The sequence below is a fragment of the Caretta caretta genome, chromosome 10, assembly GCF_965140235.1.
Source record: "Caretta caretta isolate rCarCar2 chromosome 10, rCarCar1.hap1, whole genome shotgun sequence".
In the NCBI taxonomy this organism is placed as follows: Eukaryota; Metazoa; Chordata; order Testudines; family Cheloniidae; genus Caretta; species Caretta caretta.
In genome coordinates, this window is record NC_134215.1 from 66070394 (window position 1) to 66084257 (window position 13864).

Here is a 13864-nt window from a genome sequence, read left to right on the forward strand (position 1 = left end):
ACGCAGTGGATCTAATTTACTTAGATTTTAGTAAGGCGTTTGATACTGTGCCACATGGGGAATTATTAGTTAAATTGGATAAGATGGGCATCAATAGGAAAATTGAAAGGTGGATAGGGAATTGGTTAAAGGGGAGACTACAACGGGTCCTACTGAAAGGTGAACTGTCAAGTTGGAGGGAGGTTACCAGTGGAGTTCCTCAAGGATCAGTTTTGGGACCAATCTTATTTAATCTTTTTATTACTGACCTGGGCACAAAAAGTGGGAATGTGCTAATAAAGTTTGCAGATGATACAAAGCTGGGAGGTATTGCTAATTTAGAGAAGGACAGGGATACCCTACAGGAGGATCTGGATGACCTTGTAAACTGGAGTAATAGGAATAGGATGAAATTTAATAGTGAGAAGTGTAAGGTCATGCATTTAGGGATTAATAACAAGAATTTTAGTTATAAGCTAGGGACGCATCAGCTAGAAGTAACGGAGGAGGAAAAGGACCTTGGAGTATTGGTTGATCATAGGATGACTATGAGCTGCCAATGTGATATGGCTGTGAAAAAAGCTAATGTCATCTTGGGATGCATCAGGAGAGGTATTTCCAGTAGGGATAAGGAGGTTTTAGTACCATTATATAAGGCACTGGTGAGACCTCACCTGGAATACTGTGTGCAGTTCTGGTCTCCCATGTTTAAGAAGGATGAATTCAAACTGGAACAGGTACAGAGAAGGGCTACTGGGATGATCCGAGGAATGGAAAACTTGCCTTATGAAAGGAGACTCAGGGAGCTTGGCTTGTTTAGCCTAACTAAAAGAAGGTTGAGGGGAGATATGATTGCTCTCTATAAATATATCAGAGGGATAAATACCAGAGAGGGAGAGGAATTATTTAAACTCAGTACCAATGTGGACACAAGAACAAATGGATATAAACTGGCCACTAGGAAATTTAGATTAGAAATTAGACGAAGGTTTCTAACCATCAGAGGAGTGAAGTTTTGGAATAGCCTTCCGAGGGAAGTAGTGGGGGCAAAAGATCTATCTTGCTTTAAGATTAAACTCGATAAGTTTATGGAGGAGATGGTATGATGGGATAACATGGTTTTGGTAATTAAATATTCATGGTAAATAGGCCCAATGGCCTGTGATGGGTTTTTAGATGGGGTAAGATCCAAGTTACCCGGGAAAGAATTTTCTGTAGTATCTGGCTGATGAATCTTGCCCATATGCTCAGGGTTTAGCTGATCGCCATATTTGGGGTCGGGAAGGAATTTTCCTCCAGGGCAGATTGGAAGGCCCTGGAGGTTTTTCGCCTTCCTCTGTAGCATGGGGCACGGGTCACTTGCTGGAGGATTCTCTGCTCCTTGAGGTCTTCAAACTACAATTTGAGGACTTCAATAGCACAGATATAGGTGTGAGGTCTTTTTTAGGAGTGGTGGGTGAAATTCTGTGGCCTGCATTGTGCAGGAGGTCAGACTAGATGATCATAATGGTCCCTTCTGGCCTAAATATCTATGAATCTATGAATCTATGAATTTGGAGTCAGTGACTGGGGCTGCTACTAAAGTTTGGAATAGCAAGCTTAGCCTCTCTTCAGCAACTATGAAAGCCATTTGGCCTTCAGGATCCATATAAATATCAGGTCTGAGGCCCCTTTTTTGATGGGCTCCTATTTTAGGCCCCAATTCTGCAGATGGCTGCAATGGGGCTCAGCAGAGGTGCAGGGATCTGCATTCACAGAGCTCAGTACAGCACTTGGACCATAGACTTCTGCATTACCTCATGAAAGTCCAGCATCCAGACACCTGCATGGTCCACAGTCCCTCTACTCTGCTCTGGGGTTTAATGGTAAGGACCTTTGGGTGGATGCTCATGAGTTAGACTGCTAACATCTAGTGAAATCAATGGCATTTAGGGGCCTAACTCCTTTTGATCATTTGACCCTTAGTGAGTAGATTAAATGAGGTGGGAAATGATAATTAAGACAGATAAACAGTATTCAAAGCACCAAAGATAAAGTTAAGGCTTTGCATTCTATAACAATGTACCATATAGAACACTGAAAACTAATGGGCAAATAAGATAGATGCGGTGAAAAATGAATGACAGAACATTAAAAAAAAAATCAAAAGTGTAAGAAGATAGGGATAAAATGGGAGGAGTAACAGGCAAAGGTGAGGAAGATAAATGTGATAATTGGGTAACTGTGGCACTATATAAAGAGTGCTTGTGGCTGATCATTGTTACTTTGTTTCCTGATGAAAGCTGTTGGGTTGGTTCAGAATGAATGAAGTTGTTTGTGAGCTTATGTTTACTCTACTTGTTTTGTAAATTAAAAAGCAGCTGTGATATTTTTATCTATGTCACCAAGATGCAGGTGCTACTGTGTGGATTATGTTTTTCTATGGTCCTCTGTAAGGTTGTTTGAAAGAGGGATGGGTTTAAAACAGAATAAGCAAGCATAACCAGGGAGTAAGCAAAAGGCAGACTATGCTGTGGCTTTAAGGGCTATTTTCAGTTGACTTCTTGTCTGTGGCCTTTATTCAGTATTGTTTTTCATTCATGTTCTTGTATACTCTAGTGAGTATACAAAACTAATGGTAACTTGCTGATCTCTTCATTTTCTCTATCTTAAAAAGTATTGTGGTTATAGTCTCTGATTCTAGTCCTAGATGGGAAGACTAGGTTTCTCTGAGACTTGAAGTTTGTGTAACTATCCTATTGTGAGAGGTACGAAAGGGATCTCTTTCTTGTACCATGCCTATATTATCTTCTGAAGAGGTTTGAGTTTCGAAGCATCTAATCTGTTCTGTTCCTTTCTATGAAAACTGTATTCTAACACTGTCTTCTAGAGGCATTATAGTTTAGAACTATTTCTTCTTACAATCTGTCTTTGTTCTAAACTTACTGAAGCCTTTATTGCTCAGTAAGTGCTAGATAACAGTATTGTGGCACTTCTTGCTTATATCAGTCAAAATAAACATACTTGTTAAATTCTGTTCCATGTGTGTAATCCCCAGATGTTCATCTGACTTAGCTGCCTTCTGGGTATTACTAAAGCAATTCCTTTAAAACTCCATTTTAGGAACTGGTTTTTGTGTAGAAGTGGCCTCCTGGTTCCAGTGTTCCCTTTGATGTGGCAAGATCAACAAGCTAACAAGATTTCCTGACCACCTTGTGTAGGGAAGCTACTGAAAGACACAATGGCTGAGTTCTTGGTTTGCTTTAACTGGTGCAGTGGTGAGCATCCCCAGCCAGTAAGTAAATGCATGAGTTGGATTTTTAAGATGCTTTTGAATTTACAATGAGAGCTTTCATTTCTGTGTAGCCTTTATTCTTGTGATCAACTGCACTAAGGAAAGCAAAATATAAAAACTGATAGGGGAACCTTATCTCTAGTAAAAGGCATGAGCTCTACCAGAAGATCTGGTATACACTAGTTAGAGTTCCTATTTTCTAGCTGCATAGGAAATTAATCATCTAACTCACACATTAGTGGTGCCAGCAGAAGCACCTGTAAGCTTTCCCTACATTGAGAAATAGTTGCTGAATACTTACTCTGCAATTAGGATGTAGTTTCATGAGGACTTAGCATAGACTGCACCAGCTGGGAGGCTGCAGATTCTGTTAATGAAACATGACATGGGTATATTTCAAAACAATCCTGAATGTGATGGCTTGTAAAGATGTGATGGAAGTCAAAATAATTAAACCCTGTGAATTGGGGAGGATTCTTGTAATAACTGTCTTTTAAGGGCTGTGTCTGGTAATGAGAGTTGATGAGAACTCTAGAACCCTTAATATAGCCTCCAGATACCTACCTATGGGCTATTAATGGCGAATAGGGGGGAAAACAAGGGTACATAGCCACTCTTAAAATGTATACAGTCAGTGGTGTTTTCTGGGGGAGTGGATTATTTATTCAATATGATAGCTGGCATTTTTGCTATAACTGAAGATTCAGTAACACTTCAATTATCAACCTCTATCTGCAGTTTTAATACTTGATGTTTTTAAAAACTTGAAACACTATCTAAATATGGGACGTACCCATACAGTTGTGTACAAGTCTTCTAATATGTTTTATTTAAAGTTCAGTTCCAGACTGGGGTTGAGGAAGAGAGCTACAAAAGTCTTCTATGTCTGATAACTAATCATTGAGACAAATGTGTTTAGCTTACACTCATATTTTCTTTTAATTGTAATAACAAATATTTAAAAATTGCCAACTCTGCAAATTCAGCCTGGGCTCACAACATGGAAAATCTCTGCAGGCCAAATTTGCCCACAGTGACATCTGGGCAACTAACGGCCTTCAATGGCTTTGCATAGGTTTCAACAGGTCAAAATCTATTGATGCAGAAAAAGGACAAGAATTGGCTCACTCTTAGCTCTGCTGCCTCTTCAGGGCTAGAGAGTGAAAAGCAGTAAACTTGTCACCAAATCTCTGATCCTGAAACTGGATCTGTGGGTGGCCTCTTGTGCCCCTGCAAAGTCCCCCATGACTTCACTGGGGCTCCCCATGCAGATGAAGTTCCAGATCTGGGGGGTCCTTGGTTAGCAGACTGGACGAGGAATAATCAAGAACCAGCTCGAAGTTAAAAGGTGCAATTTAGGTTCTCTGGAATAGAACAGTACTACAAATATTGGAGTGTAACAATTCATAATGTTTCTGCACTGCATTTTACTCTAAAACCAAACTGCCTTTGAGGTGTGGCTACTGCCTCTGGAACAGTAATATTTGAAAAGGTCAACATCCTTCTTGGTTCTCACTAAAAACATTTGAATAACTGTGTCTCTAAGGCTGAACTTTTCAGTGGTAGAAGTACTCAAGAGGCCCTTAGCCTCACCTGTAGACTTCAAAGGAGGGAGACAGAGATTTAGTGCTTCTGAATGTACCCTTTCTTTGACAATTACCCTAAGGGCTCTGTAAATGTTCCTTAGTCTTGACTTGGCCCTAGATCACTATTGACTAGAAACAAGCAAACTGGCTTTGTGATGCATATAAATGGAAACTAAGTTGTGATGACAAATCACATATCCTGAAGTGGAGGGTTAATATGCTACTTTGTGGTTTAAACCAATATGGCTATATAGAAAACATCCCAATAACATCAACATGCAGTAGTTATAAATCATTACAGACCAGCCCCACATCTGTCACACCAACTTAATCAGTGGCTAATGTACTTGTGTGGCACAAGAATAAACTCTCTGGTCTTATAACTAACTAGATACTGGAGAATTCCCATAGGACATCACTCTAGGAAGGTAAGTCTTGCTACTGTAATATATTCCCAGGAATATGTAACACTACAGATGATACTGTGGTAGAAGCAAAATGAATACTTGCTCTTTTATTTTATTTATTTTTTGACTGTCCTGCTCTTCCCCTACATACTGCCATGAGGACACTTCTCTTCCTCAAAAGTGTTGTTTTTTAAACTAATGTAAAGGCTTACTGGGTATCTCTGCTCCCAGTTCAGTTGCTTTAATTAGGCAGGGAGTGGTCTGTCCAGAGCAGCAGCAGTAATAGTTCTGGGAATGCGTATTTATGGACTCTGCCTCCCTGGTAGAAATAACTTCTCTCCTCTTGCTCTACACTCAGCATTCAGATCCCATAGCCTTCTAGCAAAGGAACTGAAGAGGATTCTCTTTTAGAACTCCTTAGTTTTTCCCCCCCAAGAAGGATTTTCTAATCCCCAGAGGTAGTGCATGTTCTTCTAACAAATACTCATAGGGTCCTCTAATCTTAGTAAGACCACTTTCTTGGGATAGAGAAAATTCTTGGGAAAGATGCTGCATGTAAACAGTGTGCTGCTGGTCACACTGCAACAGTCACTCAGTTGATTGTTCCACCAGCAATTAGGGTTGCCTACCCTAGGAGTCTCCAGGAATTAAAAATTAATCTTTAATTAAAGATTGTCATGTGAGGCCATCTCTAGGAATTTCTCCAACCAAAATTGACAACCCTACCAGCAATATTAAGCTTTCTTAAGCTATCCCAATGCAAGACAGGAGAGAAATTGGGTTTAACTAAATCTAACTCCTGGAACCTTAGCTCCTCAACCAGTCCTTGAACAATGAAGTCCTCTTAAAAAAAGAATGCATAAATGTCCCTTATTGCATTTAGCATTGTGGTGCATAGGCCTCTAACCCAAGAGGCCCAGACTCGCAAATATGCATCTGCAAATGGTCAGTTAGACCTAGTCAAAGGTGCAAAACAACTCTATATAGACTCTTAAATTAAACATGCAATCCTCAGGCCCCCATCCTGGAAACTAATCTGAAGATGGAACCTCTTGACTACAGTGAGGCTCTTTGAGGGTCCAAAGTTCCATAGAATGGTGCCAATCTTGCAACTGGCTCCTATCCGATGAAGTGAGCTGTAGCTCACGAAAGCTCATGCTCAAATAAATTGGTTAGTCTCTAAGGTGCCACAAGTACTCCTTTTCTTTTTGCGAATACAGACTAACACGGCTGTTACTCTGAAATATGTGACTATAGTAAGAGTTTAAAGTTATATAACTTCTCTATAGCTGTCCTGCTGATGGCATAAATGTCACATTGAGTCCTCTAGTGCTCCTAATTTGTTAGTATCAGATGAAGAGCAAGTGGAAATGACAGAGGAAGTGTCTAGTCTAAACCACATGTGTAAGTGCCTATTTTTACAGGGGTTCCTCAGTTATGTTGAGAGAGACTACAAGTCTGTTCCTTTAGTGCTAGAAAACAGCTTTATGGTGCTTGCTTCAAATCTACTGCTGACAGATTCATACTTCAACAACAAAACCTTAGTATGTTCTGCTCTTTTTAAAAAAAAAAAAATTCTCTTTCCACTAGGAGTCACTGGAAGGTCAGTATTGATGAGTTTCTTGTCAACTGAGCGATAGTTCCCAGACACAACCTTAACTGTCTTCTGTAAAGGATTTTCTGTATAAGAACTTAGAATTTTTTTTCCTCTTCTCTCAAAGAAAAGACGTCGGAGAATAGACCGAAATATGATAGGAGAGCCAATGAACTTTGTCCACACTGCCCATGTTGGAACAAGAGATATGGATAGTGGTTTTACATCTGTAAGTATGTGCTCTTCAAGATGAGCAGAAATGTGAGAGACGTGCCTAACTGCTAAGACTAAGTGTTCGAAGTTGTGAGCATCACTTGCCCATGTATAGAGAATGAATGCAGCAGAATAGTGTCAGGACAACCATAGTCATCTACATCCTACACACCCAGAATAGACTTATTTTAGCTCACTTAACTTGACACTAGTTCATAGCACTTTCTCATCTGACACACAGCATATACGGTCTGGGGGATGGAGCATGTCTGTACTCGTGAGGCCTCACTCTTCTGTCACTCCACTGAAGTACAAGGACTTTCACACCCATTTAGAAAGAGCAGCATGTTGCTAATACCAGTTTTTTGTCACTGATACCCTGAGTACTGACATCTCTCTGTATGTGGATAAGTATGTCTTGCCCATTAGGATTAATGTTTGACTTACTTTCTCTTCCTTTCTGACTTAAGACTTAATGCTTTGACAAATAAAGGTCATCTACTAACCTACTGTATTCTTCTCTAGGCTGGGTCAATTCAGGACCATATGAAGTCAAAAGGTGGCTACACAAATGGTACACCTGCAAGTGCACAGCTATAGAAAATTCCAAAGGAGACGGATGCACCAATTTTTGGTATGCTCTGCTCTCTGAGGGCTTCCTAAAGTTCCATAAAGGCTATGTGAGCTAGCAACTGGTAGGGAAACCTCCAACTATATTATGTAGTTTAATTCAGGCTTCAGCTTTCTTTGTAGAATGGCTTCTACACAAATGTATGGCGGCTATTATAATTGCCAGCCTGGTATGGTGGTGGTGCAGTACCAATTAGAACACCATCCTAGGTGTCTTCCAAATGGGAAGCTCCCAACCCTACCCCAAAGAACTTAGTGTTAGATTGTCTGGCATTTTTTTTGTTGGCATTGTTACTAGTCTAAAACCACTTGCATCAAAACAGTCTTGACTTTCTTCTTTTCACAGAAATTCTGGAAACTGATCTTACTGGAAGACCTCACTTGTTTTCACTAATAGTAAAAGAGATGCTACTGGGGAATGGAGTATTTCATAGTAATGTTTCTCTGAATCTAGTAGTTGGATGCCCACATTCTAATTCATTATCTTTGATGGAACTGTACACTGGTGTTGCTTTTAACTTTATCAGTTAGATCTTCTGTTTTTCTGTCTTAAAGCCCAGTGAAGTCTCCACAACTCCACCCTAAAGTAGGTCCAGGTGACTGGAAAACCAAGTGTTTCTCCATCACTGAGCTGTAAGTGCCTAGCATGTTCTCTCCCACTACTATAATAACTGCAACAGATGTTCACTGTGCCAAAGTCTCCAAGTGGCTAGGTAATGCTGGATGGGTCTCAACAGAATGCTCAAGACTTTCTTTAGACTTAATTAAATTAATGCAGCAGCAATTTACACTATCAATTGAATTTTAAACTCTCATCCGGAGATGGCATTCTAGGTATCAAACAGTCATGTAGCACTGTGGTTGTTTTTGGTTTTGGTAGCTGATTGGTAGTGACACCTAACTATAAGTGACAGCCTGTCTTCCAGACACTTAAAAAAAATAAAACCGGTCTCTAATTACTTTGTTTTTTAAATGCATTGGAAGTTCTTAGATTTTTTTTTTTAACTGAAGTAGATGATGTAATGGCCCAAATTAAAGAGAAAATAGGCAGATTAGTCTTAAATCACTTCTCAAAGAAACATACCACATTTGACACTTAAATGCTAAATTGTAGTCTGGGTATACTTGATATATGTACAATGCTGGCACTTTGAGATGTTGCTTCTGTTAAATAGTCATATATGCAGGCCAGAAGCAACAAGTTTAAGTATCCCTTGAAGTCACTAGGTCCATAATCACTGTCACAAGTGCATCTATACCCTTTTTTATCTTGGGTAATAGACAATTGTCCACTCAAACTGTGCAGTTGGTATGGATGCAGCAACTTAAAGTGATCATAACTTGCTTTCTTGATTTCACTAAGTTCATGAACTTGAATTATTGCCAACTTTAGAGCATGACAAGACGCATGGTAAATCAGTGGAGCTGTCATTTATTTCAACAGGAGTAGGATCAGGCCTTCCGGTTTGTCTTTAAATACAGGCGTTCACTTCTTAAAATATCATTCAACACAACATGATCTGACCACTGTCATGCGACTCTCCTATTCATTAGAGGTCTTCTCTCACTGAAGTGTATCAGTTTATACATATTGCTATAAGAGTTGACATGAAGGCCTAAGATGAGGGGCTGTTCTGTGTCTCTGTACACTCAGAGTAGAGAAACATTCTTCTTTCAAATGAATTGAACACTATTCTTACTATAATTTTCCAAAATGACTGTACAGTAACTACACAAAGCAAAGTTTAATTACTCTTTTGGCATATGTGTATATCAGATTAGAATACATGCCCTGTTTTTAAATACTCATGCTAGTCTATAGTTTGCTATCTTATCTGTAATTCTGACGGGCACAAGATCTGTCATACTGAAGTTTTTCCAACTTGGTTTTTGGATCATAAATACTGTAACTTGTTCAATAAACACCACCTTGCAAACTCAACTACTTCTGCTTGTATCTTATGCACTTGAAAAACAACCTTATATTCCCTTAATAGCTAGGTGTGAGCAGGTTCCACTGTACCTTCTCATTAGCTTGAATTAACATTTTATTGTCTGCTACATCTTAGACAAAGGAGAAGGCATAACCAGTTTCAGAACTCTAATAGCTGTGGTAAAGAACGTATCTTATTGTTAGTGGTGTAAAAACAAGAAACTCAGGCTGACAGCACTTAATCTCTACTGATCTTATGGGACTGAGCAAGGGTTCACTCCCCTCTCCCCACCACCATTCTATTAAAAACTCTAGGGGATTTGAAAATATTTACTACAGCTCTACTCAAGCTGAATTAAGACCTAGTCTTGAGGGAATCCACACTTTCTAGACAAGCTAGCAGGGTAACCTTCATTCCCTCTCGTCAATGTAGTAAAAGTGTCATATGAGTAGAGGAGATGGAGCCAACAGTGGGAGATGGCTAGCTCTACTGGCAGATTCATGCTGTCTAAATGGCCAACTAGTCAAAGCTGTAAACTTTGCTTCTGTGGTAAGAAAATTGAAGAGCCTTCACTTTCTTGAAGACAAGTTTTAACATAATATGCTGATGGATGAAAAAACAGAATAATGCATTGATTCAATACTACTAGTCTGAGAGGCTGTGAGATGAGCTCTTCTCTAATCCTGTCCCATTTGTACTTATCCATAGCTCTCACTACACCCCTCTTCTGTGTGACCAGTACAAGTAGTCAAATAGTTGACAAGGATGGGCTTAAACAGCAGGCTTCAACTTTATTAACTATAGTTGGGGAGGGGCACTACACTACCCACCCCAGCTTTCATGTACCAGGCATTTATTTGGTTCCAGTGCAGGTTACAGGGTTTCTACTGTAAGCCACACAGTCAGGGTAGACCCTCCTTAGTTGTGAAACCCCATGCAATGAGGGGTAGTAGGACAGAGGCCACAAGGTGGGGCAGAGGAAACTCCAGTTCATAAAGGTTTCAAGTGCCTCTCATAAGCACAGTATCCAACTGGGCCCCTTTGGCTCTTCTATGCCCCCTAGCCAGACCCCAGTGCACCTCCAGCTCCGGGCAGTCTCTGCTTGCTGCCACCTGTGGACCCTGCCTGTCTCCCCAGAGCTGAGCTGCCTGGGACTGATGCAGAAGCCTGGTCACTCTCAACCAGGTGTTGGGGGCCTGGCTGGGCCCCTCCAATAAAATAGGTCCTGAAGGAGCCCGGCCATGGCAGGCCCTGGCCTGGCTGCTTGTACCACTCCCAAGGGGTCAGAGTGATTCCCAGCCCCAGGACCAGCCCTGATTTCACTGTTAGCTCAGCCCAATGGATAGAGTTGCCTCCCAGCAGGGCTGGTTAGTGTGGCTGGGAGGCAGCAAGTGGGTCTCTGCGGGGGGTGCTGGGCTGTGAGGGAGTGGGGAAGATGTATGTATTGGGGAACTAGGGAGTAGGGGTTCTGTGGGGGGTGCTGGGCAATTATGGTGGGGGTGCAGGCAGGGGTGGTGTTGCACAGGGTGCTGTGCATTTGTGCAGGGAGTTCAGGGGGGCACTTGGAATAGTGGGTCCTGAGGGGCTCTGGCCATAGGGAGTTGAAGGGTTTGGGGGGGAGGGAGAGGCTGTGTGGCATAGCATGGGCCTGCTCCTGAGGGGAAGGGGCACACTGGCAGCACAGGGCTGGGCGGGCCACTGTGCATCTGGCAACTGCTGGTTTGTAAATAGTGCCCTTGTGCTGGGCTGGGCAGAGCATGGCCACCCCTGCCATACCATGCCCCATTGCCCCTGGCTGGCCTCTTGCTCCAGGGACTGACCTCCCCATACCATGCTCCATTGCCTCCATGGGGGCCCACAAATATATTTGGGGCTGGGCCCACAAAAGGTTAATCCATCCCTGCCAGAGGTGCCAGTTCACTTACCATGAAAGTACCAAAGAAGGCCACAACAAATGCCACCTTAATGAAATGGTCTCTGCCCCACATTTTGGGCAGAGCATTTAATAACCCTGCAAGAATTTCTCTGGCTATGGGGTTTCTGTCATCTCTCCTATGTCTGTCACCTCTGGACCATCCCTCCAAGAGCTTCTGCACAATGAAATCTCTACATGGGTCTGGGAACCCTGCTAGCTTACACCAAAAGGACAAGACAGCTAGTTGGCAAATATAGTGGAGGGTACTAACCTGTGTTTCTCACTACCTGATCTTTAGGAATGGGCCACAGATGCTAGAGCCCTTCCTAAACTCGAACTTCCGTAAACTTGGGAGGGCAGGCCTTAGAGGCAACCACATTCTCAACTAGTCCTATGGCTGTCAGAAGCCAAGGTCCCATAGTTGATTAGGCATCATCTATGGATCTCTGGATGCAGATGGGGCAAACTCTCAGAATCTGTTGCCTGGCAGGTCAAGGGTCCCAAGTGAGGTCCTCGGTCCTATACACCACAATCTCCCTGTCCTAGTCTCCTTCTCAGTCCAGGATGAGGTGTCTGTTCTCCAGTTCACCTCCTCAGAATGGTTGGCTTGTTAGTGGTTCCCATCTGCTCCAAAGTCTTGTGGAAACTGAGATTCTTTCTCCCTGGGGGATGGCGATCATAGGGCCACAAATCCCCGGCAAAGCTGTATAAGGAATCCTTGCTGATTTCTGAAGCTGCCACTCTCCATGTGTCCAGCAGGCCATAGTGGAGATCCTCAAGGGTATGAAAGAGGATACTCCTGCTAAGTCTCTGATTGCTTCTGCATCCTCTGTCCCTATTTTGTTGTAAAAAATCAAATCTCTGCACTAAAGAGCAATCTTTTTCCTTCCTTTAGTCCTCATCTCCCCTGGGTCTCCTCATCCACATGCTTCAAGCTATTTTTAAATTTGCCTAGGTGAAGTATGGTCGGCCACAAACCTAGATGTAAAGGGCCTCATTTTTTCACTCCTTTGTACCTTGAATAGTCACATCTGTACAAAATCTGACTTGGTAGCATTTTATACTCACTTTTCATGAGCTTAAGGAATAACACGATGTGTAAGGGAGAAGAGGATCAGGCCCTACATATGTAACAGTGCTGGAGTCCTAATACTATAGATTTTTTCAAATGAATCAGAAGTAGCTGTTTTGAATGGTTTCTATGTTTTATACCTGTAGGTGTAAGAACTAGATATAGTGGGGAGCAAGGCAAAGGTATCATTGCATATAAAGTCTAATATGGCAGGTTATCAAAAATACAGACTCCAATACTATTTTTTCCAAGTGTTATCAGATACCTCATGTAAGCATTTAAAAACACTTGCATAGTGCTATGCTGTGTTTTTAATGAGTCAGCATATCCTATCATCGGATAATCTCTCACACAGGAACTGGCTTCCCTTTTATGGTAATTACGGTACTACTGCTGCAGGTCAATGACTGGGCATAGGAAAATATGGTCATTGGTTAAGTTTAATGTCCATTCCTTGGGAATGGAGGCAAACTATTTTAGAAAATGCAAGATATTCTTCATACTTAAATCAATGTTTTAAATTTATCGGTACAGTAAAAGTTCCTTGTCTATCGTTGCTGAGCTTGAGGGCAGGGATGGCAGTGGGATTCTTAATTTAAGAAATATATTTTATATAAGTTATTAATTATAGTAATTCTGGAAAAGTAGATTTTTTTTTTTTTAGCTGAAGATGATAATACCTGACTGCTTTGCGTTGTCTTTGGACATTACTTTGATATCAGTCTTGTGGAATTGTCATGAAAACTTAACAGTCCAAGATCAAATGTTACTTATCTGCCCTTCATAATGATTGCTGTTGGAGGTAAGATTCATGGGGGGTGGGAGTGGATGGGGGAGGATATGGTGCTATTTTACTCTGCTGTCAAAGCTTTCTCTCCTCTGGGTTGTATTTTGCAAGGTTTCCAGATTTATCCTTCACTGACAAAATATTGTTTTATACAGTTGCACTAGATTATTGGCTTTTTGAAGGATTAAACATCAGAGTGCTTGCTTTGAGCAGGGTTTCAGCTCCTGTACTTTGCAGCGTTGTTTTCTTTCTAGAAATTCCTCTCTTTTTAATAGATCACATTGTTCAAAAGGACTGATAGAGCTCCCTTCTAACTCTTCAACATGTTTTACTAGTCCATAATTGTAGCCTGTAATTTTTGAAGGTAGATTTCTTTAACCCTAGACAATATAGGAGAAATGACTCCAGCATTAAAGAGTTAATGTCAAAGGAGTGGAGTCCTGAAAGCTGGTTGGCTCATTAGATTGCAAATT

General features: G+C 41.4%; 1 protein-coding gene across 1 annotated transcript; it reads left to right on the top strand.

The window, feature by feature from the left end:
* Window positions 1-1403: 1403 nt before the first annotated feature.
* LOC125643900 (CDC42 small effector protein 2-B) lies at window positions 1404-9625 on the top strand. The gene is made up of 4 exons (XM_048867152.2): window positions 1404-3253; window positions 6968-7069; window positions 7579-7687; window positions 8030-9625. Exons 1-3 carry the CDS (start codon window positions 3200-3202, stop codon window positions 7651-7653), a joined length of 231 nt encoding a protein of 76 aa, XP_048723109.2. The 5' UTR covers window positions 1404-3199; the 3' UTR covers window positions 7654-7687; window positions 8030-9625.
* The last annotated feature ends 4239 nt before the right edge of the window (window positions 9626-13864 follow it).

Bases quoted from the DNA above. Each gene is read 5' to 3' on its own strand.
- LOC125643900 (XM_048867152.2), top strand. From the start codon at position 3,200: ATGGCTGAGTTCTTGGTTTGCTTTAACTGGTGCAGTGGTGAGCATCCC. The intron at 3,254-6,967 runs GTAAGTAAATGC...CTTCTCTCAAAG, and splicing joins GTGGTGAGCATCCCCAGCCA to AAAAGACGTCGGAGAATAGA. The intron at 7,070-7,578 runs GTAAGTATGTGC...ATTCTTCTCTAG, and splicing joins TGGATAGTGGTTTTACATCT to GCTGGGTCAATTCAGGACCA.